The following is a 26,672-nucleotide window of genomic DNA, read 5'->3' as shown; positions in this document are numbered from 1 at the left end:
TACAGATCATTAAGCTTGGCGTATATTCAGGATCAGTTCATTGTTGCTTTTGGCCTTTGTATGATTTGATTCATGGGATGACAATTAGAAAAATATAAAATATCACTAGATTTATCTTTGAATAGTGGTAACGGGCTTTTAGCTTCTTGAAAAACAAAAGGAACTTGTTTTAACTATTAGCACTAGGGCTGTACTGAAGTTTCTATTGAGGGTTTTCAACGAAGCTTCTAATGTTTTCACAATCCTCGAACAAAATCCTCAATTTTAATAATTCATTAGATTAAACGAGTTAGTCTTTTTGAATTAAATCAACTTTCTTTAATGAATATAACTCGTCAGTTTTGGTCAACATAAACACATACGGACAGCAGGCTAGTCCAATAAGAGCACAAAATAAAGATGAAAGAATAATCAGGCCCTCAGGTTTACAGCACACTCCGACAGAAACAACGTTCTGGAGTTGTTGGATTTGTTTGGATCACACAAGTCGGAAACAATCCTAGGCAGCCACCACTGGAATCTAATTCTACAAATGGTATAATCCTAACAACATTAGTGTGGCCTCATCTTTATCTGCAACTGCGCAGAAATACCACTTTTATTAAACAGGATGAACAGCCGTGCAAAGACAAAATAAAGCTGCGTAGCGTTCAAATATTGATCTAGAATTTGAATCTCAACATTACGAATGGAGCTTTGATTAGCCCGAATTAGCACAGGCATCGAGAAAATTGTTCTATTTGACTTCACTTGATCGCCTGGATGTCGACCTAATTCCTGTCTGTATAGGACATGAATGACAAACGTTCCCTTCAGTGTGTAAAACTCGATGGACGACAGAGGCCACCCAATAGGGAAGCTCCTGAGACATCTCAAAGAGACGAGAAAACAACCGCTGTCCAGCCATGTGTGATGGAAGTGATGGATGCAAAACCTAACATGTTGCTGTGACAACAGTGAGTAAACCATGAAATAACTAACTAGTGCTCTCACAAGAATTGAGTGGGGAAAAAAAAAATAATGCCTTACCTCATCATAATTGTAGCGGTAGTCAGCTTTTTTGCACTTCAAATCCCACAACACCACTACCCCACATTCAAATCCAATGAGAAGCTGCAATAACAAGAGAAGCAAAGCACAGCTCAGCTGATTACTGGGAACCACATTCTGCTCTTACAACCCGACCTGTTAACACGACTGTACCAACAGACGCCCTGATGTTCAAAGGATCAATTCACTTTAACAATGCTTCAGTTTACAAAATGTACTCAATCATTTCCTTGTATTTTGTACCAAATACAGAGAAAATAGGCAACATCCTAAAACTCATTTAATGGTTTACTACGTATGCAAGAAAATTCTATTGTAGCAGTGAAGGTTTCCAAGAGGAGTTTCTTTGAAATAACTTAAATCTCAAAAAGATGATTTGATACTTAATTATATTATTTAACAGTATTTTATTAGTTGAATCGTATTCTTACCTGTGATGTACCAGCTGAACAGTCTCAATCTTTCCATATTATTTTTATAATTACATAATAATAATAATACAATTTGGAAAAAAATCACATTATTATTATTATTATTTCCAATTCTTGAGAATTTACATAAACTTAAACTTTCTAGGAGGTAATTAGAAAACTATGAGGTGTTAAAAAAAAGTGTTAACAATACAAGAACGCATGTTATTAAATGGCATTATCATCATGAGTTGTTGGTTAGTTGATAGTATAAAAGCAACCCCCATTCTCAAACCATTATTGATTAAAATATACTGATTGTGATTGTTAAATTAAATGCTATAGCTCAAGTAAAAAAAAAGAAACATTCAAATATGCAGCACGAATCTGTTGCTTTCAATCAAAACGGGGGTTTATGGCATTTATCAAATGACCTAAATACTTTATAAACACTGGTAGGGTGTGTGTGTATATGGTCAGTGCCACATGCCTCACTTAGAAGACCAGGGAGAGGACATCGTATCTCTGAGTGTCTCCATCTCTACTGCCATGATTTTGTCTGTGTAACATCATGGAAGGTTTCTGTAAATGATTAAACCCTTTCCCTTTGATTTTGACACCAAGACCTGATGTTTGACATTTTAAGTAGCTGAAAATGTTCTGCCATCATTCTCCGTTGTAGCTGCACAAGCTGTACGTACATTGTGTTATTATCCACCGCGAAAACGAAAAAAGTGCACCATCAGAAAACAAGAAATGCTGCAGTTGAGGGTAGACATGTATCTCTGTCCCACAGGCTGTGTGGTGGTCAACTATCACTTACCTTTCCTTCATCCATGGGGTTATCACTGATGTGCACGACAGGCCCTGGGTGTGTCTTGGTGGATCTGTGCGACAGAAGAGAAACAAGAAGACACAGAGAGAGCGTGTGTAAATTCAAGACTATTTGTGTTCTGTTGTTACATGACGTTTAATTGATGAGTAAGGTGTATCTGATAGATGTTGTCTGAAACTGTCTCGCTTTTAGAGGGAGAGAAAGATAGGAAGGCAATTAGGGAAGTAAAAAAAAGAATAAAAGCCAGACTCTTCGATTGTGCACAAAGAAAAGAAGCTAGACTATAAGATGAAAATGTGCATCAGAGCACCAGAGAGAGAGAGAGAGATGCGACATATGAGAGAGACAAATAGAGAGAGAGCAGGAGGGAGAGCAGGGTCACATGAGGGTCTATGTGAGAGTATAGTGTGTGGAGACAGCATCACCGTGGCAACAGAGCAAGGGGCATGGAGGAAGTGAAGGTCTGGCCTAAAGAAAGTGTTGCTGCCTCTGAATGTGGTCTGGCTCCGGTGGCTAATGATCTCATTGCTGCTGATGAGTCGATACAGTCAGAGATGTAGCAGTGAATTAAAGGGAGGGATGGACCGGAATATGAACTCAGGTCCACATGACACACCGTCAATATGAAGGACTGTTTAATATAAAATGAGCATGATAACTGTATGTATACAGTATGTTTTACAGTTTTAAAGATACCGATTTAAATGTAATTTCTCCCACATTGATTTTAACTGACTGAAAGGGTAGGTAAACACAATTTTAAGGTTTAGTTGGGCTCACTTTTACTGCAACCCTAAATACGATCATTAGGAACACAAAGCAACGCAACCGTCATTGCTAAATTCAGACCGACGCAGTTGTCACTTTCACGCCCAGCGCCCACATTGTGTTAGTAAATGTACTTGTGCCCATCTGTGCGCCCATGGGTGTGTTGGTCTAAAAAAATAAGGTGTGGTCCGGACAGGAGCATTGTTGATGCATTGCCATCTTAAGGCAGCAGAAAGCGATCGCAACTTTGACCGACAAAAACCTGGTCTAACGTCAACGGCGTAGTTTTTTTCCTGCCTTTTAAAGGGTGCATCAGTCATAAGTCATTAGTGATTGAAGGACTGCAGTTATATCCGCGACAAAAACTTTTTTCTTAACAGCGGATGGGTGAAATAATACATCATTAATGAAAAATATTAATTACATTCTCTAAAATGTGAATAGACTAGAGCTGCTGTCCGATGCTGCTCCCCTGTGTGCATTTACGCACGAACAGTAAGATCATTGATTATTTCAGAAACTAAACAGTTAGTTCTGTTTCATGTGTCAGGCTTGTAACTCCAGTTTTAAGCTCTGCTGCTTAAATGTCCTGCGGTATTTGCTACAGCGACTTGACTGCTTGCATGGAAACGTTTACAATAACTGAACGTAGCATCTGATAAGTAAATCACTAAAGAAAATACTCATGCATGCATCAATATAATAAATAATTTAAAAGGCAACAGCCTACGGGGGAGTGAAAAGAATTCATTGAGGTGGGTGGCGGGTAGATGGTTTAAGTGTGCAAGTGGATTCAGATAGCATTAGAGCTGCTGCGTGTGAATCCACAAGTTTGCAGAGACAGCAAAGTATGAAGCAGGATGTGTGTTGAAAGACATGTTTATCAGACAACATCGGACAACTCTCCACGAGGAAAATGTTCCGTTTTAAATTTCCCACTGCAGCCAAGAGAGCTCATTTCTTTACTCTTTCTCACAGGAGCACAGACAGAAATCATTTCCCGTCTCCGAATTCTGTTTCAGAGACATTTATCTGAGCTGATGGCATACTCTGCTGTTTTAGATCTGGGAGTTGAACGTGTCAGAACACCAATTTATCAGATTTCCCGAGCAGCCTCACACACACACGCATGCACACACACAAACACACACACCTTTTTACTCTACTTCCAATTGCCAGTCAAGGTGTCAAATTATTTTTTTGCTCACTGGTGGGTGCGTTAGACAGATAACCTGGAGAGAGCAAGTTCCCCAGGCTAAAGTGTTCGTTTTAATTAACTTTCAGTGCTTCTTTTTTCACAGAATCAGACGGGGTCATTCCTGTGTTCAGAAGGGTGTCCTTGGGCAAGACACTGAACCCCGAATTGTGTGAATGTGGTGTGAATGTGGATTAGATTAGATGGTATGATGTCCACTGCCATCAGTGTAAATGGGTGAATGTGACAAACAGTGTGAAAGCGCCTTGAGTAGTCAGAAGACTAGAAAGGCGCTTTATAAGTACATTTACCATTTACCAAGGTCCTATTCATTCATTAATTCTTTCAAACCATTATTCAAGCATCTACAATCACTAAAAATGAGTTTTCCCTTATTGGCAATGATGCTGAGATACGGAGAAATACATGGTTAAACAACTTAAAAAGAGGAATATACTCAGTTAACACAATTGCACATTGAGGTGAAGTGGCTTGAGATCATCGCCTTGAATTGTCAAGGGGTAGTGAGAGTGCGTTCCAGATATTTCCATGTGTTTGGTGCACACAAACTAAAAGGTAGATGTTCCAGAATAAACCCGCAGGACTTGGAGCTAATACAGTTAGTAGAGTGAGTTTGGTAGGGTCCTGTGGTGCAGTCTAGCATTGATGTTATATACGGCGGTAAAGGTTCAATAAGGGATTTATGGATGAACAGATGGAGGTGTTTATCACACTATGCTCCCGGGGCATGCGTGTCTCTTGATATAAACATTTTAAGTGATTGGTGAGGGCCCAAATAATGACGGGCGATGGATGTTTCAAATGCAGTTTGAATGGTAAAAAATCCAGTCAGTCGCCGTAGAGATATCAATGTCAAAAGTCAAGAAAGCCTGCAAATATATGGGCGTATTGAGGAGCATAAAATCAGTAGGCTATAAGCTGGAGGTGGGTGTTTCAACAAATTGACACAGGGAAACATGCGTTGAACATTTGACCTCAGGGAAAACACGGCTGAGAACATAAAACCCTTTGAAAGGTCTCCTTAATGCGTCATATTAAGAGGATATTGAGCTGTGGGACATAGGGCCCTGGGAGCATGAATGCGCTCCCAATCAGTCACATCAATACTATTATAACCGAGACACTTGAAAGTTACTACCAGTGCATTGGGTCATTTTATCAACCAAAATCGAACTCCTCGAACCTGCATGTACAGTAGCACCTGTCAAGTTGCTGCTGAACTCTGCAGGAAATGCAGTACAACATCTACCGATGCACAGGATGTGATGTAAAATTCCTTGTGTTCCTTAAAGTAGGTGTATACATGGGGGAGCGGGTGACACAGAATAAGTCACTGGGGTTATGAAGTGGGCACTTCCTATCACAAACACCTCCAGAAGTCTCAACATAAAGTTCTGGCATGGCACAATCCCCACCTCCATACCGCCCTCACACTGATCAGAGCAACAGGACAGACTGTATCGGCGAGCACATTCTTTTGCATTTTAGAGTTTCCTGGTTGAGTGTAAACTCGCCTAAGTGAACAAAGAAGATATATGCAAATGGACAGAAAGTAAGGGAGTAGAGTAGAGGAGGAGAGTTGTGCAATACAGACTCACAGTTCGATGGCTTTGTTCCACATGATGACGTAGCCTGAGAGAGTGAAGGACTCCACGTTGACAATGTGGATGTTTCCTCTTTCTGTGCCAATGTAAAGCCATTTGCTCTGGAAGGGCAGGTGACAGTATGTGATTCTGCAAAAGGGAGATCAGGATCATCACAACCCGGCTTTTCATTATCTCATGACTCAATCCCGCCAAAGAGTCACCCTTGTCCCTAATCATGCAGCTCCAACTGGAAGGAGTAGCAAGTGACTAAGATTTAATTACAAAGGCCTTGCTCTGTGTCACACTAATGAAGCCAGACTATATATAGATCAGTGGGGAGGAACAGTTACAGCGGAGTAAACACTGCTCTCTTTTCTGGTGGGAAGAAACCTTCAGTCATACACCGCATTTACAGTGTCAAAGGGACAGGGCTGATGTTAACTGTTCAGTGTGATGTCTTCATATCTGTACACATGTTATGTCTCAAGTGTTATTTCATGGGATTGTTTTTTTTCTACTAAATGTATAGTTGCCCTGTCTTTCTAAATTAAAAACTGATCTAAAGTTGGCACACATTGAAGCAAGATTAACTGATTGTGTTGGACATGGGGGCAAAGAAACAAAGTGAAAACACAACATCTGACATACCCTCACTTTACAAAGTTGATATGGTGACTGACACAGACAACAATTCATTCAATTCATTCATTTGAAGTCATATTTCCAGCCACCTGAAGAATTTAAGTCCAATATTCAGTTCTGTTTGGTCCCGACCAGCTCTTGAAAAAGGGGCAGCTAGCTGCTAACTCGGTGTGGTGTTTGATGCTACACAGGTAACATACAGTAGCTTTGTCATGGAATTTTATTAGTCTGTAAACTTGTGTTTTATTTACCATTTTTGCTTGTTGTTAGCAGAATTTGTGGGCCAGAAAACAAAAACAAAAGGGTCTGAAAAGCTCTGAAGAACAAAGGATAGCTGCAGAGTTGGGTAATAATTCTCTGTGGGTTCATCAGGTGACATCTTTCACTTTAAACTAATTTGATTCATTGATAATATAAAAATACAGTGCTGCTTTAACTTTGAATAAAGAATTGCCCTACATTGATGATCTATGGATCAAATTCCTAGAAATGTCCCTTGTATTTTACCTTGACCTCATGAATTAACTTTGCCTGTTTGGATAAAAACAGCAACAACAACAATAACACTGCTTATTATGCACAGAGAAGCATGTGGCCAGCTGTGCACTGTGTTCACGCTTCACAGAGTGACAGATGCGGCATCACTGCAAACAGAAGCAGAAAGAAGACGACGCTACTGTACCTCTCCCTGTTGAACTTGAGAGAATGCAGGATTGCAGGGATTTTTTGCCTCAGGTTCCACAGGTGGATGCTGTCATCAGTTAAGGCACTCACCAGCGCCCCCTGTGCGGAGGGTCGGAAACACGTTAGAACGCACAAAACATCTTGTGGCTCGGTCCGGGCTGTTTCATACGCTTGATAATCATGAGTGCCCAATTATGAGGGCATTATAGAGGCTTGTGAGTCACAAAACTAGCAGTACTGGTTAAACAGTGTGTTTACCAAAAGCACAGTTCACACAGCTAGTTTCAACAGATGCAGCAGACGGTGGACAGACGAGTAGTGAAGAGGTGAGGAGAAGGTGGAGAGAAAACCAAACAAGGAAACAAGGAACAGGTAATGACAACGCACCTCGTTGATCAGGAACTGGAGCTGGATGACAGCCGCGCCGCTCTCATGCTGACAGTAGCACTCCACACCCGCTCGGCCAAAGCTAAAATTCAGTTCAGTCAAGGAAAACTGGACAGTTGATGTTCATGCAGAAATGCAAGAAAAACCCTGTCAAATATAATGTAGATTATGTGATACAGTTATTCTTAACAATCTGTGTTTGAATAATGACGCTCTAAAATCATGTGCAGCCTATTACAGTTTCTTTTCATATAAAAAATGACCAAAATGTTTAACTAGCTCTTCGCTTTTATGACTATATGTAAGTTGGCGTTTCCATTCATCATTTGCATTCCTTAACAGACGCTGTCGGGAACATGAAACATCTCAAACTAGTGAGTTATAAATAAAATCAGTGGGCTCCCTCTGCCTTATTTATTCACATGCGTCAGCCAGTGTGACGACAGCATGCTAAACGTAACTCTCACCTCTCTCTATTGCACTGTTTAAGTTCAGGTTAGAGAATCCCTCGCCTGCTGAATCGGTGCATCCAAAAACAGCAGGGCCACCCCTTAAGGCGACAGAAGATGCCAGGCCTCGATCTGAACCGTGTGTAAACTAAAATAAGAGGAGAGACTGTGGAGCACCGCCAGATAGGTGCCACGACTGCAATGTTGTCCACAAAAACCTGCAAATACTTTCACAAACGGTGCAGAACTGAGGAGCATAGTGAGGAAAAGCTTGTCTACTTCAACCGGCCTGTAATCACTTTCACAGACACGTAGCATGTGCACCGATCATGCACACCAGCACCAAAGAAGAAGGAGGCGGCACCAGATCTAATCATGGAGAGAATCACCAGACAGCAGAATGGGTTACAAAGACAAAAAACGGGGCACTGTTTCTCACACTCCTAACGTGATCATGCCGGAGAACAGCTCCAAAGAGAGACCGTTGCGTTCCCTATCTGAGTCCATTTTGAGCTGACACAGCAGTCTGAACAGGATTAACAAAGCTGTGATCAAACAATCCCTCAGTGCCTTAAACAAACTAAGGTGGGGTTGCAGGAGACCGTTTCAGGAGAGGCTCAACAGCGGGGCATCACTTGGAAAAGGATGGAGGCAAACACAGACTTTCTGACTTTAAGCCGGCGCCAGTCGATGACTGTTGGCAACTGAACTCACATTCACCCGTGACCTTTCTGTCCGGTTTAGCTCACGGCTCCGCAAGTTCTGCACAACATTTGTCAGAATTACTAATGGTTATCATGTCTCCACAGGTCCACGATGGAGGAGGAAGAGTCATTAAGCCTCTGGTCATGCAAAAGTAAGAACACAGCAGCACACTAAAGAGGAAAAGTGTCCATATGTGACACTGTAACATCAAGTAGGATCACTTCAACAGCCTGTTAACACGAGGTTGTTTGGTTTCTGTGTGCATTAACTCATCTGTGTATACACATGTACAGGTGTCTAGTCTGACCCTATTCTGAAACAATGTAGGTTAATGGTGCTGCTGAGCCAAGCCACTTTCTAGGCTAGCAGGAAATTACTAAGATTGTATCACTGTGGTGAGCAAGTAGGGCATTCTGTTGGTACTTTCCTCCACGCTTCTGGTGAAAACCTTTACTATGATCATGTAGGCCACGGGCACAGAGTGAGACTGTTTTAAGCCCAGTTCAGATAAATATTCGCAACGTGACAAAGCCGTTTTAGTACACTGCGGGAGAAAGTTGCAGTGGTGTGAACTGAGCCGTCTCGTCTGGACTGAAACCGGCTGATGGAGTTGCCAGCGATTCAGTTTGTCAAATCGCCAGCAGCTGGTTTTATAACGTCACAAACGTCACCTGTTGCAACTGCCATTTAAGTCAATTACAAACTGTCAGCTGGTTAAAATGGCAGTTAATGGACGAAGGCTCACTGAGTGTGCGAGAGAGAGGAAGGAAGAGAGAGGGTCGAGCGAGCGCTGCAATGATTAAGGAGGGCGAGCCCCGTAATCCAGAACAAAGCAGTGAACCAGGGAAATAAAACTGCAAGTGGAAATGCAGCTGTAACGAGTATCTCACTGTCTCTGTCCTAATTTATATTTTATAATGCTACAAATTATATCCAGCTACAAAAAAAAGCCTGAAAAGTCAGAGATAAGGACGGAAGTACAGAGAGGCGTTGCTATGGAGATGATCCACCGTCTCGTCTCGGCTCTCTGGTGTGAACTGGCAGGTTTCAGAACGTTGCAGACGTGCGCGAGTTTCAACTCCTCTCGTCGCAAATCTTTGGTCTGAACTGAGCTTTAGACGACGCTTCCCGTTTCCCTTCAAACTTAGTGTTATCAGTGTGTTTGTGTGTGAGCACAGGAAGCTGAGTCACACTAGTCAAATGTGACTTTACATGGCCCAAAATATCTTGCTGCGAGGAAAACAAAATGTTGAAATAACATTTCCTCTCAGCATCTTTTGGTCATGAGATAAGATCCAACTGATTTGTTGTTATTTTCAAAATTAAATATTACTTAAGAGCTAAAACTGCATCAACACAACTGCTGGTTAGAGGAAACAATGGACATCAATTATGACATATTACATTTTTTATAATTAGTTTAATACTTTAGATCAAACAATCTAGAAAGCACTGAAATACATTATTTATTATCTATTAATATTTCTATTTACCGTCTATAGACCTTTTTTAAATGTGTACACATAAACATCTAAATGTGTCCAAGTTTGATTTCCTGTTGCAGTGAATGCAAACGACATCAGCTGGCAGGAAGTTAACAAGGACCGACTGGGTCCTTGTTAACTTCCTGTCAGCTGACATCATTCACACACCACAACAGGAAATCAACACATTTAGAGCGTTTATGTTTACAGCTATGAAATGATCATTTTGAGTTCTTCATATTAGAGAGAAATAAACTTTTTTTTTAACTTAGATAACAGAAACAGGGCTTGTTGCTCTCTCAGCCTTGTACCTGTGAGTTTAAGACATCAGACAGTAAAGTCATCTCCCCCCCGTTGAGAACATCAACACTTCCCCATTCGGTAAACCAACGTGGTTCACCGCAGCATTTCAGCATCAGCGGGTTTTCTCCTGCAGTCAACTGATAATCATCGGGACAGGAAGTTAACTTAATCATGCTAACGAATGAAAAAAAGAGAGAAACTGTCACTTTGCAGCCCTTTCTTAGAGGTAACCCATCGTTGAAGCCAAAAGAAGAGGAAGCCACAGTCGTTTTAACATCAAAACAAACTTGTGACTTTCAGCATGACCGGTCAGCTGCAACAATCTATTGACCTTAAATGCAAAGTTGTGGCTTTTTTTAATCCATTTTTCACGAGTTTGAACTTTCCCCTTTTTAAAAGTTCAACACATTGGCCGCCCCCGCTGGCCTCAATTCCCATGAGGGTTAAATTAATTTTAATTGCCGCTTTGCTCCGACTCCAACTACAAACACGGAGCAGGACTAGCAGCCAACAAAATTTAAGAGCGTGTACATTAGAAGGAGCAGGGGACTGTCTACAGTAACGCACTGATTAGAACACTGTAGTAGAGACAGATCTTGTAAAAGCAGACATTTATTGCTTGTAGACACCTCATTGAGCTTATGTCCACTGAGCTGTGGCAGCATTTCCAAACTCCGGGGGCAATGAGGTGGATCGATACAGCCTGTCTTTTGATAAATGGACCTATTGCCTGAATGACAGTAATCCCATCAGCTGCACGTTGCACACTGGGACAACATGGAAGTAGTTGTGTGTTCTCTGGGAGTCACCCTGTAAACACAACGCTCTCTTAATCTGGAGAGTGGATAGAGACGCTGACGGAGCTACTTCTAATGAAAATCTACTAAATAAAGCAAATGGGCCTCACACGCAAGGTATCAGCACAGAGGGAAACCTTGTGTTTAAAACAGGAATAGGCCAACCCTGAGGACATGAGCATAACCTGGGTATCACCAGACTATCACATGCAGTGTTAAATAATCCGTAATCCAGGGGCGCTTTTGTTGCTGTGACTCATGGAAGTTGCTTGGTTAGCTGTAAAAACAAATTTTCATCCTTGAATATAAACAAACACAAAAATGACTCGCTCTTGCCCGAGGGGCTACAAAGGGCTGTAGCAGCTTGATTGAGTGTCTGTGTGTGTGTGTGTGTGTGTGTGCGTTGTGCAAGTCCAGTGATGTTTACAGCACATATGAGGTGGCATCGAGGCACAGACTGGGCAGCACAGTTGATGAGGTTGGCTCCTCGGCATATGGCAGAGAAGCTGTTCATGCTACTGCAGAGATACCACTAATGAGCCTGGGTGCTCCTGGAGAAGGAGGCTGCTGGCTGCACAGAAACACATCCTAGCTAGTGTCTACCTCAGAGCCCCCGCACCGCCCTCCTGTGCGGTTTGGAATTGGGTATTTGTTGCGTTGGATGACAAGAGGCAAAGACAGGTCACTTACTGTATGAACTCCCCAGAGTTTGTGGAATGCTGAAGGGCGACTTGATCATGTGACATTTGCGGAAAGGGTGTCAGGAAGTTAGAGATGGTTCTGGAGTGTTTTGTTATGTTTCAGTGAGTGTGTGTCTGTGTCTGTGTCTGTGTCTGCGTGTGTGTGTGTGTGTGTGTGTGTGTGTGTGTGTGTGTGTGTGTGTGTGTGTGTGTGTGTGTGTGTGTGTGTGTGTGTGTGTGTGTGTGTGTGTGTGTGTGTGTGCGCACAAGGGAATGGAGAATGTTGAAAAATCACTAGAATCATCCAACCTTTACTTTCCTCGCTTGGCTCTCGTCATTTACATTTTCCCGTGGAAAAAAAAGAAAAAAGGATACAGCCTCAAAGCTCCGGTTTGAGTCCCGACGGCCAAGATTTTCTGCACGGGGTCAAAAGCCATTGAGGATGGTTGATATGGAAAGCCATGACGCACAGTCTGCGGGAAAGAGCAGAATTTATATTAGACCTCCAGTCAGCTAATCAATCATCTGCTACACAGTCAAGCTGGCTTTTTACAGGAGAAAAAAAAACATTATGATAATCTCCAGAAATGTAATCCATCTATGTGGGAAATTAGTCCCTCATTATCAAAATAAATTAGATAAAGCATAAACATTAGTGCAAATGGGGACTGGAATATTTCTCTGATATCCGCCTGGCATGTGTGCACAGCAGGCTCGATCCTGTAACACATCAGTAATAAATTCATTTTATCCATCCTAAGGCTCACGTTTGCAGCCTTGGAGTGCACTTCATTGCCAGGATCTTGCAGCCCCCCCCCCCCAGCCACCAAACTGTTATCATCAGGCATCCATAACTCAATTGTAAGGGGTCGGAAACCTTGCCCAGCCTCCATAAGCTCTGTGCAGCTTGCAGCGGTATTATGTAACAGGTAGTGCCGCGGCCCTGTAACCCGGGGACCCCGACCTTCTGCTCCCGGCTGAGGTAGGAGCAGGTGGGCTGGCTCTCCAACATGTTCAACACACAGGCAAAACCTTCCCAGCCAGACCGAACGGGCAAGATTATTAAACTGTGCGTGATTAAAATGCAGTTTGGGGAAATCATGTGGGTTGACCAGTGAGGCTGGGATTTAAACGGATAGCTTCACATCTTTAAAAACGGATTTAATCTATTTCGACCTCAAGAGATTAAGGATGCACCAATCTGACTTATTCAGTCCAAACACCGATACCTGGGCTTTGGGTGTGTCCGATACCAAGCACTGATACCAAACCAGGGTTTGATTAATAAGCTGTACGCCTCTGCGTGGAAGTCACCGGGGTCATTCTTTCATGATTAAGGCAACATGCATCAACGCAGCTTTCTCTCTTCATCTTGCACCTTAAAATCCACATAGTATATTGTAATATAGTGTTTTAAATCTGCCATACTGTACTCTTATTGTATTTTATATTTTGTATTTCTGATTGTATTGTACCGCTGCCACGATGACCTAAGTTATCTATCTATCTATCTATCTAACATCAGGATCGACTTAAATATTGCTAAATTTGTAAAACAAAATGCAACAAACAAACACAAAGATAGAGATGTAGTGAATATATTTCGAATAATAAATCTTGCAGCAGCAAATTGGCATAAAAATCTGGAAAAAAAAAGTGTAAACCTTTTAAAATGTAGCAACAAATTGGTCAAAACTTTAACAGGAATGAAATAATTCATCTAAATAGATCGGCCTTATCGCCACCGATAAGTCAGTATTGGCCAGATAACGGACATTATTACGGGGTCGGTGCGTCTCTACGAGCGCTGTAAGTGTTCAGGGACTAATCCAGTACGGATCAATGTGGATTTTTTAGGGAAGATGGCGTTTTTTTGCCGATTTTCTTGAGCCGGTGCTACTTTTGCTCCCTCAATATACATCATAAAAATGACACACTGATGATAACAAATGTTACGAGTCTCGAAAGATTATTGAACTTTAAAAGGCGTCTCCAGCAACACAACACGTGCCTGTCTGTGAATAACGCCATGTCAGCAGTTTCACCCATGTGCAACAGATTCATTTAGTACATTCTTTTGGGTTACGCAGTAAACTGAACTCATACTGGAAAAGTATTTTCATTGCTTCTTTATGGCTCATGGGAAATGTTGTGACCCTTGTCCGCTCATAGCCATTCTCAGGGCAACTACCACTTTGTCTTTTACCAACAAAGGGTATTTTATTTGGAACTGGGACTGCAAAGAAGTTAATCCTCCGGACACCACGTGCGATTTGTGGCTAAGAGAAATGGTGAATATGCTTCAGCTGGAGAGACTTAGACTAAGACAGAGAAGAAACTAATAATAAACTAACGGCAAACGCAGCAGCACGTATCGGCCGACACACCAAAAAACGCAAATATCGGTCTATCAGTAAAATCCAGTTCAGTGTAAAAATGCATGCAAAAAGTTAACTCAACTAAACACATGCATCCACTTAAGTTACTGCCTTTTAAGTCCCTCTTCCCTCAAGCAATCGAGCATTGCACGAGAACACAGGAAAATAAACTGTTACACTGAAAAGACTGCATCATCGACATAGATCCACCTGATCTGTCAAAGTCAGACTTGACTCATATTAACCCGAGCTGAACTCGATTCATTTTTACACAGAGGGAGGGCTGTGGATGGTGTCCTTCATCTCTTAATCATCTTATGCAGGGATCTCTTCTCCACAGGCAGGAGGAGTTATTATTACAGCACTCAAATGTGCATAAGGGCACCTGAGAGTGGAGCAATGTGGACATTTAACTCATAATCCTCCCCTTCTTCATCAGAGAGCAGACATGATTGTGTTTAGAGAGCTAACTGACAGAAAAACTGACTTGAGGCGACGATTCAGTGCAATGCAAACAGCCATGTATGACAACCTGGACGCAACCACGGGACACTGTGTCCCGTGGTTGCGTCCAGGTTGTCATACATGGCTGTTTGCCCTATTTACCAACCTATAACTTGTACTTTCATATGTGCACTACATGCTTTATGTAAGATGTCATGTCTACCCTAATGCACTGGAGCCGATAGAGATGGAAACACACCAGTGTTTGGTCACGCCGCTGTCATCAAACCCACCTTGCAAAGCTGGAAATGCTCCGACTGGAGAGTCTCCTGGATAGCGTCGTTTTCTCTGGGAGCACCCGGCTGTGCAGCGGAGGAGGCGGCGGAGGAGGAGGAGGAAGAAGCCGCTGTCAGCCCGTCCAGCACCTTCCTAATGTTAAACTTCTTCATTTTCCTCCGGTACGGACGCGACGGTGGAGAGAACAGATGAAGCGAGCCACCATAAATGTGACAGAGAGGGGGGAGCTGCTAGCTGGTTAGCCGGAATAACGCACAGTTAATATCTTTCTGGATGCATCTCGCATGGTACGGAGGGTGTCTCCAACAGCACCCGCGTCACGATCATTGATGTACACAGTCCCTTCCGATATCGGTGTTAATCCGCCATTTGTGTTGCCAGCTTTGCCGTTATTCGATCGGGATCAATCGTTTCCGTGAGCTGTTTCCCCGGTCAGGGCTCAGCGGGTAGCAGACGGGCTACGGAAACGCAGTGAACTGCAGCGGGGATTGAGTCTGCGCTGCGCCGTCACCCGGATGCTGCCGGGGCCGGTGTTACGGTGTTTTCTGTGACCCGTCACAGCGTGTCACCGCGACAGCAGCAACTGTCTGTGTGGAGCAACGTTTCACACAGAGGCGTTAAAAGATGCAGTACATTATAAATACATAATAATAATAAATGATACATAAAAAGATCAGGTAACGACTTAGTTTTGTAATATAATGAAAAACGTTTTAGCCCACACGAAGTCAAGATACTGAGGATGTTACTTATTATTATTTTTACATATTTAGTCACTATTTTGAGATCGTTTCTCATTATGTTTGAGATATTTCTTTTTATTTATTTATTTTTTCACAATTTAAAAACATGCATAAAAATTGGGAGAGGAAAAAACAGATGACTGGCTTATTTTGAGAAACTTTATCGTTATTTTGAGATATTTTATCATTATTTTAGATTTTTATTTATTATTTTGAGATATTTAATCATTATTTTGAAATATTTTATTATTATTTTGAGATATTTTATTATTATTTTGAGATATTTTATCATTATTTTAGACATTTTATCATTATTTTGAGATATTTAATCATTATTTTGAAATATTTTATTATTATTTTGAGATATTTTATTATTATTTTGAGATATTTTATCATTATTTTAGATATTTTATCATTTTTTAGATATTTTATCATTACTTTTTTTAATCCTCCACCATAAAAAATTGAGATACATTATCGTTACTTTCAGACAATTTATCATTTTTTTATTCTTTTATTTTGCACAATTTAAAAACATACATTAAATTACAAAAAAAAACAACAACATAATGAACAGTGCAAGAAAAGGGGGAAAAAACAAGAGGGCTTATTTGAATCCTCCACCATAAAAAAATATATTATAAGTCATTATTTCGAGATGCCAAGTCATTATTTTGATATATTTTCTCAATATTTTGAGAACTTTTTTCATTATTTCGAGATTCTAAGTTGAGATAAGTCGGCTACTGTAAATCATTATTTTGAGAAAGCTTCTTATTACTAAAGTTTCTCTTTGTAACGACGTGCAGGATCATCTTTCCTCTACATCGCTGGAAATGGGCTTCCACAGTATTCTGTATCTTTGATAGCTGTTAAGGTTATGACTTAGATAACCTGTTAGATATAACAGACACAATACCAGTGTTTCCGTGGATGTGATGGAAAAAAAGAAAAGAAATTCTGATTTTGTCACATCCCCAAAAAATGTTGTTCTAACCATGGACACTGTAGAAAAATCCACCGTCCAAGAGTTTCAGTGTGTTTCGTGGCCCCCTGCTGGCTGAGGGATCCTGAGCCGCATTAACGCCTTAGGGCAGGGCGGCCCAACCCGGCTCCTGGAGGGCCACCGTCCTGCATGTTTTAGGTTTCTCTCTGCTCCAACACACCTGAATCTAGATCTAGCTGCTTGATAATGAGCACATCATTAGATTCAGGTGTGTTAGAGCAGGGAGAAACCTAAAACATGCAGGACGGTGGCCCTCCAGGAGCCGGGTTGGGCCGCCCTGCCTTAGGGCCTGGGGCAGAGAAAGAAGCTGCACCTTGAGGCAGCTACCAAAGCCTTAAAACTATCAAATAGCAATGTAGGGACAGTGAGGAAGTAAAGCATGCTATGTTGTTGTTTGGAAGATGAAACCATTGAAATTGTGCTTTTAAAACTTCCTGAAGATCTTTCCCCACAGAAACCCGATAGGAGGGCAGAGCTTTTGTTAACTTCCCAATTCAGGATCCAATATTGTGTGTGTGTGTGTGTGTGTGTGTGTGTGTGTGTGTGTGTGTGTGTGTGTGTGTGTGTGTGTGTGTGTGTGTGTGTGTGTGTGTGTGTGTGTGTGTGTGTGTGTGTGTGTGTGTGTGTGTGTGTGTGTGTGTGTGTGTGTGTGTGTGCGTGGAAAATAGGCCGTGTTTCCTCCTTGCTCTTGTTCCCTGAGGAGGAAAAACAAGGTTATTTAATCTCCAAAGAGAATCAGAAAACTAGAAAATCTGGTTAGATGAAAACCCGGTGACCTTTTATTGTCGGTCATTTAGGACGCCCGTATCTTGACTTGGTTGACATTTAATTTACTGAATTTAGAAGTCACATTATCAGGAATTACGTAGCACACTTTAAATAAAACAGCTCAAGCGGGCATATGGAAAAGATGTAAGATAATGTGTTATTCCAAACGGTGTTTTATAATGAGGTACACCACATGTCTTTTTGATGAATACGCTTAATTAAAGTAGTATTGTAGTGGTAAATATTGTGTTTATGATCTGCAATTTGTTGCGAATATGGGCGGGTTTTTAAATACCTCATTCAGGTATTGAGATGAATTTTATTACGTGAATAAAGAATGTTTTGTTTAGTAGAAAACAGTGGTGGAAAAAAATATTTTGAAATATCCATTTGATGCTGTTGCTTCTTATTTCAGGGAAATATTGCACTTTTTCCTCCACTGCGTATAAAAGCTATAGCTACTGAAGGATTCGATAAGTAGATAAATATCTCAGTCCGTAGGTGACTCGGCCGGGAACCGGAGGGTCGCTGGTTTGAGTCCCTGCGTGGACTGGTGGCTGGAGAGGTGCCAGTTGATCTCCTGGGCACTGCCGAGGTGCTGTTGAGCAAGGCACCGAACCCCCAACTGCTCGGGGCGCTGGTCACTGGCAGCCCCCTCGCTCTAACATCTCTCCATTACTTGCATGTATATAGGTCCTGTTTGTGTGTGTGTGTGTGTGTGTGTGTGTGTGTGTGTGTGTGTGTGTGTGTGTGTGTGTGTGTGTGTGTGTGTAACATGAAAATTAATAATAGAGTGAAAATTGAATTTCCCCATTGTGGGACAAATAAAGGAATTCTTCCTCTATAGATCAGGGTTTCTCAAATGGGGGTACTGGTCCCCCTAGGGGTACTTTGGAGTACTGCAGGGGGTGCTTGAGATTTTCTTTTCAATGTTAATTTAAAAAATATCAGTCATGCATAAAACTTAAAGTAATAATACTACAATAATGAATGAATGTGGTGGATTCTCAACATTTGAAATTTATGTGTTTCGGTTGCAATGTTGTTGTTTAGCCGAGTAAATCAGACAGTGATGGTGCAGTGCTGCCTTGTAGGCTTTTGTTCTCCTATCAAAAATGTTTTACTCTGGTCAGGGGGAGTTTGAGGAGAACCACGGCTATAGATGACACTACCCCCAAAGTCCATAGAGGCACCATCGGTGGTATGTCTCGTAGCTGCTGTTGCCGCTGCTCATCATTGATCATGTTTGCCACCATAATTATTATCATTGTCATATTCTGTCACCTTAGCTGTGCTTGTTTCTGCTATTCTGCTGTATTAACTGCCATTACATATAAGTCATATTCACATTACTATAAATATTATTATAGTTACTGGAAGTGTCTCTCTCTGTCTCCGTGTTTGTCTTTGTCTCTCTCTGTCCATCTGTCCTTTTTTTTTCTCTTTCTCTCTCCTTTTCTTCCAATGTAAGTCATATTCACATTGCTTTAACTATCACTATAGTCACTGTTACCTTTGTGGTTGCTTGCATCTCCAGAAGTGTGTCCCTCTGTCTGTCTTTGTGTCCCTCTCTGTCCATCTGTCCGTCTTTTCTCTCTTTCACTCTCCTTTTCTTCCTCCCCACCGGTGCACACAGATGTCCGTCCTCCACAGAGCTGGGTCTGTCCCACGTTCCTGTCTGTTATAGTGAAGGTTTTCGTTGCCACCGTACTCTACGGGGGAATTGTTGGGTCTATGTAAATCATAAATAAGTCATAGAGAAGGGGTGTCAAACTGATCCAGTAAAGGGCCGTGTGGCTGCAGGTTTTCATTCCAACCAAGCGAGAACACACCTGACTCGACTTACTCAATCACCTGAACTATCTTCACACAGTTGATTTGTTGGACCAGGTGTGTTTTTGATTGGTTGGAATGAAAACCTGCAGCCACACGGCCCTTTACTGGATCAGTTTGACACCCATGTCATAGAGTGTGGTCTTTAACTACTCTGTAAAGTCTCCTGAGATAACTTTTGTTATGATTTGGCACTATAAATAAAATTGAATTGAATTGAATGAGTTATCTCAATCAGCTGCGTTAAAATGCTACTAAATTATGAATACACTAAAATAGTTTACGCTTTGATTGGAGCACCATTCTTCTACTTAAATAGACATTTTGAAAGTGGGATTTTTACTTGTAATTGAGTATTTTTGATTTCTATTTTACTTAAGGAAATTATCTGAATACTTCTTTTACCACCTTCAAACACATTTAAGATGAATCATGATGCCTGTACAGAGATAAAACTTGTGATTCCATATGATTCATGATGATGACGATGATTCATATTTCCTGACACAGTTGCACCCTTAAGCTCTCCTCGAGCACTCTGTCTTTGCACGTGCATGTCTTGTACACTAGATGGCGAGGTCTACCAACATTCGTGCATGCTGCACTCTGACAGCATGTTTGCTGTGGTGGAGGGCTCTTCCCAAAGCCAAAATTCAGCACCATGGACAGCAACATATGGACTCCTGCCCCTGTTTGGTCACTTTGATGGTACCGGAAGCATGTGATGTGTTTTTATTATATATGTTTATTCACATTTTTGATAAAAGAAAGAAGGCAAAGCGTCGGTTTTACATACAGACTTAATTAACATAGGCCATCATAAAATGCTTCACTCAATCACAAGACACAATAAGAGGCTGACGGAGGCGCAGCAGGGATACATGCACTACATCAACCTATTCACAAGAATGACTCAATTAAAATTTTCATGCAATCATGAATATATGAAGGAAGCTGCCAGCAAAAAATGCTCACTGGAGAACAGATAAAATGGGGCAATATCAATAATGCACCAGTAATGGGATATGATGCAGAGAGTGTGGCTCCTATTCAGTCTGTCATGTTTATAAACAACGAGTACGGAGGCTGAGCTTTTGCGTCCGATTTGAAAAAGTATTGGGGCCAACATCCCTGTTTGACTCCTGAATTTAGGTCTCTAGTATCTGGGACATAAATCCATAATTAGCAGTCGTATTTTACTTCTTCCCTCACTTTCCCTCGGGTACAATTGCCACACGAGGTAAACTTAATTCCTGGTTTTTATGTTGCAACTCCTTGGTCAGCAAAGTGTTTGAATGCTGCTTTAATAAAGCCGTATGAGGTTTTAAACGCAGACTATCCCGAGGTCAAATAAAACCATGCACATGACATACGTACCTGCGTAGAGCCTGGATTTGGACAAAAGCTACTTTCTTTAGGTACCTGGCGACAGGATGTGGAACAGCTCCCTAGATGCACAGCAAGGACACTGAAAAGTAAAGCTACAGGACAGCAAAGAACAGATTGGTGTGAAAAATATGCGGTGTAATGCACAACATGTCAGTGAGCATAAAGGACAAGGTTTCACTTAACCAAATATCAATGCAATGCCCTGAATGATATTAATGACTTATATATACATACATACATATGTGTATATACAGTATTACTTTAAAGAATCAATATTTATTTGAAACTGACTCACAAAAAGGAAATTAATCATGTTGAAATTGATTGAAAATATAAAAAGAATATAAAAAAAGCATTTACTGACAAAGCGACATGATTAAAAACTAGATGAATGGGCTGGAAGACAAACTGACCCATCACCACTGTTCTTTAGGGTCAAGTCATTGAAATGTAGTAAAAACAAGTACATAACCTTACCAAACACATGTGGATTGAAGTGACTACTGTTGGCAATATAGTGCATCACACAGCGAATTAATCCTATGAACAGAGACTTCAAGCACACAAGGGTTTGGCAGGGCTCAGCACTGTTGCACCTCATGTAACTCTGAATGATGAATAAACTGTATTGTTACTTTACAGGTGTACATTTTTGTATGCTTACATTGTTGCATTGCTACTTTTTGTTAAGTAAATGATGCGAATACCACAACTGGTGCTCATTATAATAAATATAAAAACATTTAAAAAAAATCATTATCATTAATCATTGCTGTAAGTGCATGATGTCCCCTTTGTCCTCCCCTCTCTCTCTCTCTCTCTCTCTCTCTCTCTCTGCCTCAACAAATCTAGAACTTAAATGCATAAATCTTAAAAATGCAGACGTCCTATTATCTCATGCTTGACTTCCGATTATATAAAATATATATTTGTTGTACTTCCACCTATGATTGGATAAAGCGTAAGTGCTCTGCTCCCTCCAGCTCTCTGGGTGGTATGTAGCACATTTCCTCCATCCACCAAAATCAGGTCATGCTGATAGCTTTTCTCTGCTGTTGGCCGTATCAAGCTCGGCTGCGATGCTTATGCACGGTTCTTAGCTCATCTCCCTGTGATTAACAGATAATTATGTGCACGGGTTGCATAACAGACAAGTAACACTCGGAGCGGAGATTGAATAGGTTGTCATGTTAATGAGGAATGTTTCCAGCTTCAAATACCAAAATATTTTAAGATATTTCTCTCTTCCTCTCCTGCTGCTGTTGTTGTTGTTGTTGGGAAAATGTCAGTTGTGACTATTTCACAGTTTTTAGACTCTCATTATAGGTCAATCACCACCAAGTCTTGGTTGCACGATGAGTGTCACAGACTTTTCCCAGCAGGATGTGTGTCATGCTGATCTCTTTATTAGCCTGACTGTATCCGCGGATTATCAGAGAAATGAGCTCAATCGTCTCCACAGAGGTGTTTAAGAGGCAGCCCACACAGTCTTGGCAAAGCAGAAATATGCATCTAAAGTTACAGACTATAAGTAACACAGGCTCAAACAGCTTCTCTGCGGCGGCTGTGGATTCAATACTTGGTCTCAAAATCAGGTCTTGTTAGAGTGTTTATCCAGTAGCTGCGGTTGTTTGGCTCTCTGCCTCAGAGCCGTGGTCTTCAGCAGCACAATGACTGGCTCTGACTCTCCCCGGGAGCCTGGCTCACTTTGATCCCGTCCCAGCGGCGCTCTTCATTGGACAGGCCCGTGTTGCAGAGCATCATTTGTTTGACAAGGAAGGCACCTGCTTCATCAATATTTATATTGTCCTATAAATGGTGGAGGAATATGATTTAGAACATTGTGTATGCATCCGTTGAGTTAAGTGTTTGGCTCGGTGTTCGAACCTTGGCTGCAAGTTGTTCCTGTGTGTTAATATTTGAACACGTTTTATGAGGCAGGGCAGGCTATAGAGCTGCAGTGTTAAAGTTCACACATACAGTAGCGTAACCTCATGCAATTCTAATTGTGAGCCACAGGAAGCTTTACTCAGAATAGAGCCTCAGAAATAAAACATAGCAATTGTCAAATGCAATAAATGTCAAACAAGTACATACATACATAAATAATTCAATAAGTCGGTAAGAAATATGAAGTTAAAATGATTAAACTGAATTCTTTTAATTAGTGACGCAATAAAAGCCAAAGAAGCGTGTGATCTCATGCATATTAACTAAGTCCCTGCATAATGAATTTATAACATGTTACTGCAAGAACATGTAACAGCAGACACTCTGACCACAATACCAACAAACAACAAACAACAAAATCTGCCTCTGCAGAGAAAAGTACTGTAGGTTTCTCCAAATTTGGCGATTTCAAGGATTAAGTGTTCCTTCCCCTTCAGGCTAGACTAACCATTTGAAACCCATTGATTTCATCTGATACATTGCAACACTAATGAAAAAGGGGTTATTTCTCTTAATGAATGAAAAGCTGACACTTTGGAGATACATGGTTCCTTCAGTACAGCAGTGAAATGCTAAAATCTAGTGCAACATCACAGGAAGAGATGGGGCATCATAAGTTAGAGAGGTGACTCGGTTAAATGTGAGTAATATCTACCTAAAGCTGGCTAACATTGGCCGTCATACGCTACTGATCATACCGGACATAATAAGACTGTGGAGGCAAAACATTTGAAGGCATTAAATTGAGCAATTCTGCGTATTATTGCTTATGAATTTAATGTTTCAATTATAAAGGAAATAATGTAGTTTTCCATCGTTTCAAGTTACACAGTCAGAATTAAGTGAAAGGAGTGAGAGGAAATCGACTAAGTACCTAATGAAACACAACTGTTTAAATTAATTACATTTATTGTATTTTATTTCTTTCACTGTTTATTTAGCACTCACAAATAAAATCTGCTTTTTGCACGTGTTACTTATCTCATTCTGTTAATTGTTAAAATCCTAACTACACACAGCAATGAAGGTGTATTAAGTAATAATACAGGACTTGCCTTGGTCAATATTGTGCTTAAATGGTGCAAATTATTGTTGGGAATCTACAGTATAGTCTCGACTCTATGTTGAAGTGTTAACTACAATCATCCTGACTAAAGTAAAAACAAAAACACCCAGAACAAGGGGAATATTTGGCTCTGCCTTTCCTCTTGAGGCTTAACTCAGCCAATAACGTCTGCATATCCCTAACTGCCACTGCAGATCTGCTTCTCGCATAACAACTGAAATACTCTGTCCCACACACACCTTTGCAGAGGTCTCAAACCATCCCATGAAGCCGTTGTCTTTACAGAAGCTCTCCAGAGAGGACACCAAGTCTCCGCCTCGTCCTGTCATGTCACATTTGTTGGCCAGCAGGACAGCAGGGACCGGACGGCCGTTGTCGAGACAGACTTTGCTATCCAGGTCCTGCTTCCACTGTGAGGCAGCCTCCAAGGTGGAGCTGTTTGTAATGTCAAAGACCACTACCGCTCCCATCGCCTCTTTGTAGTAAACCCTGGACATCTTCTTAAACCTCTCCTGGCCTGGAGGGAAGAGAAAATAAATCTGTGGGATTTAAGCTTCACCGCAGCCCGTGCTCGAATCTGACTCCAAGAGTGGAGATGAGTTCATTTTTCACAGATGGACTGTTATTATTTGGCAAAAGGCTTACTACGCTTTTTGGATTTGAATTTAAATTGGCTCAGACACACAGTCAGTAAAGCTTCTGTCTGTTTATCATGTGTGATTTGAATCATCATATAAAATCATATTGTGGAATAAATGTTATGTAACAACAGTCTGAAATAAAAACAGTTTGTGTTTGTTGTTAGATCGGAGAAAACAATGAGTTTCCAGTCACTGAAATAACCATTAAACTGTGAAATTCAACAGTTATAAAGTCAAATCACAGCATGCTTTATAGAGTCTGAGGTCATGTTTTGGAGATCAGATGTAGACTTTTGTAAAGGTACATTTATTTTTTATTTGAAACTTTGGACTGGTTGGCAATTGTCATACCACTTAAAAGGTTTTAACTCATCCATTGTTTGCCCACTCATGCATTTGCATAATCCTCATGGAAAACAACTGGGAAATATAATCTACCAAGAAATGTTTTCCCTCAGGGTTCTTCTTCATTTTAGTTTTTAATTAAAGAAAGGGATTTATAGGGATTAAATATGTGTCTGTTTTGCTAGGTGTCTGTTTGCACTTCTTCTACTACTACTACTAATAATAATAATAATAATAATAATATTAAAATCAATCAACCATCAATTCTACATTGAATATATTTAAATATATGTGTTTTAAAGGCAACGTAACAACAAATTCACATGAATTCCAACAGTCGAAAGCAGTCGATGCTACTGTGCTAAGCTAGTTTAGCATTAGCTAGTTTAGCATTAGCAGGGTTTTTATTCTCTATTTTGATTGGGTTTACTACCTCAATCAATTATGTGTATTGACAAATAAATGTACTTATTTATAATTGTATCAAAATGGATATGTTAACAGATAGGGGGGAACTAACAGCCTACATTAAGTGCTAGTCTATTTGTTATTAGCTGTTGTTAGCATTCTGGCTAAACTAGCTTTCACCTGCTCTTGCTTGAACTTAGCTGCCTGGACAGAGTGCAGTTGTGTTTTTAACTTTGTTTTTTGTTACTGCAGGTTTTTCTGTTTTCACAGACATTGCACATTTCTACGGCATAATAATTTTAATATGGTAAAAAAAAAAAAGATGCAAGGCAAACAGGAGTTTCATAATCTTGGCACTCACCTGCGATATCCCACAGCTGCAGCCTCACCACTGTCTTTGCATCCCATTCAATTGTTTTCAGAGCAAAGTCAACTCCAATAGACGCTTTGTATCTTTCATCAAAGCGTTTATTAACATAACGCAAGACAATGCTGCTTTTCCCAACGCCTATTTCCCCAATGACTAGAACCTTAAAGAGCTGTTCTGTGTATAAAGTCACTGTACTTCCTGCCATGTTGTGGTCAACCTGCACAGGTGTGGAGACTCACACAGGGAAATAATCTAAATCCTAAACCATCTCAAAACTAGGCCTGCTCCTCCAGTTTTAAAAGCATTAGCCTGAACATATTGCAAAGGTTTAAGTAAACTGCATTTGCTGCAGATGTCTCAACCCTACCTGCTCCCTTTACGACTACTTCTTAGTGTTGCTGTTTTGAATTTCTACGTCCAGACCAGAGCCATAAATCTTTGACCTTTGGTTTAAAACAGTTATTGGAACAGGCGAGGCCAAGACCAGGACCGCAGAGCCTGCTAATGTTTCACTTTGAAACACAGAAGACAAAAGCAAAAAAATATTTATTCTACTCCAATCAAACACGTGTCTTTTAAAATGCTCTACAGTAAATGTTTGTATTAAAATGGCAGACTTAATTCATACTGTGTATACATCAGGCTGCAGATAGCTTATTCGGAGTATTACTTATGGTAACAGTAGCACTTCATCACATTATATGGTTTTCATAGGCTCTTAATATTTAGGATACGATTGGTGTACAACCAATCACACGATAGAAGCATACACAGCTAATGCGTTCTTTCTAATACTGTAATGCATATAGATATCTGAATATCAAAATATGATACACAATTCATACATTCACAAAACATATGTATGCCATTTATCTTATATATCTATACAGTTATGAAATCGGATGTCTAATTATAAAAGATACAAATTTGAAATGAGTTCAACTTGCATTTCAAGACGGTAGAAATGAGATTGATGTACAAAGAGAAAAGAAAAAAATTTTGATGAAAATGTGGCACTTGAACTTGTCCTCTGCTACA

At 40.7% G+C, this 26,672-nt stretch overlaps 2 protein-coding genes across 4 annotated transcripts in view; both read right to left on the bottom strand.

Moving 5' to 3' along the window:
• The window catches only part of stxbp5b (syntaxin binding protein 5b (tomosyn)), a 33,146-nt gene extending 17,582 nt beyond the window's left edge, over positions 1 to 15,564 (bottom strand). For all 3 annotated transcript variants that reach the window (XM_083924011.1, XM_083924012.1, XM_083924013.1), the window contains exons 1-7: positions 15,112 to 15,564; positions 12,372 to 12,469; positions 7,579 to 7,660; positions 7,190 to 7,290; positions 5,878 to 6,012; positions 2,284 to 2,347; positions 1,030 to 1,113 (exon numbers count right to left, since the gene is read on the bottom strand). In XM_083924011.1, the coding sequence (XP_083780137.1) occupies positions 1,030 to 1,113; positions 2,284 to 2,347; positions 5,878 to 6,012; positions 7,190 to 7,290; positions 7,579 to 7,660; positions 12,372 to 12,469; positions 15,112 to 15,267 (720 nt within the window). In that variant the 5' untranslated portion in view covers positions 15,268 to 15,564. The remainder of the gene's footprint in view (positions 1 to 1,029; positions 1,114 to 2,283; positions 2,348 to 5,877; positions 6,013 to 7,189; positions 7,291 to 7,578; positions 7,661 to 12,371; positions 12,470 to 15,111) is intronic.
• A 6,949-nt stretch (positions 15,565 to 22,513) lies between these two features.
• On the bottom strand, positions 22,514 to 25,839 carry rab32b (RAB32b, member RAS oncogene family; the record flags this gene model as incomplete). Its single annotated transcript, XM_083924544.1, has 3 exons — positions 22,514 to 22,663; positions 24,110 to 24,387; positions 25,626 to 25,839. 3 exons carry the CDS (start codon positions 25,837 to 25,839, stop codon positions 22,514 to 22,516), a joined length of 642 nt encoding a protein of 213 aa, XP_083780670.1.
• Between the last annotated feature and the right edge of the window lie 833 nt (positions 25,840 to 26,672).

The sequence above is a fragment of the Echiichthys vipera genome, assembly GCF_963691815.1.
Source record: "Echiichthys vipera genome assembly, chromosome: 12".
NCBI classification, from domain to species: domain Eukaryota; kingdom Metazoa; phylum Chordata; class Actinopteri; order Perciformes; family Trachinidae; genus Echiichthys; species Echiichthys vipera.
The sequence above is the reverse complement of the archived record's forward strand: the minus strand, read 5'-3'. Positions and strand labels throughout refer to the sequence as shown.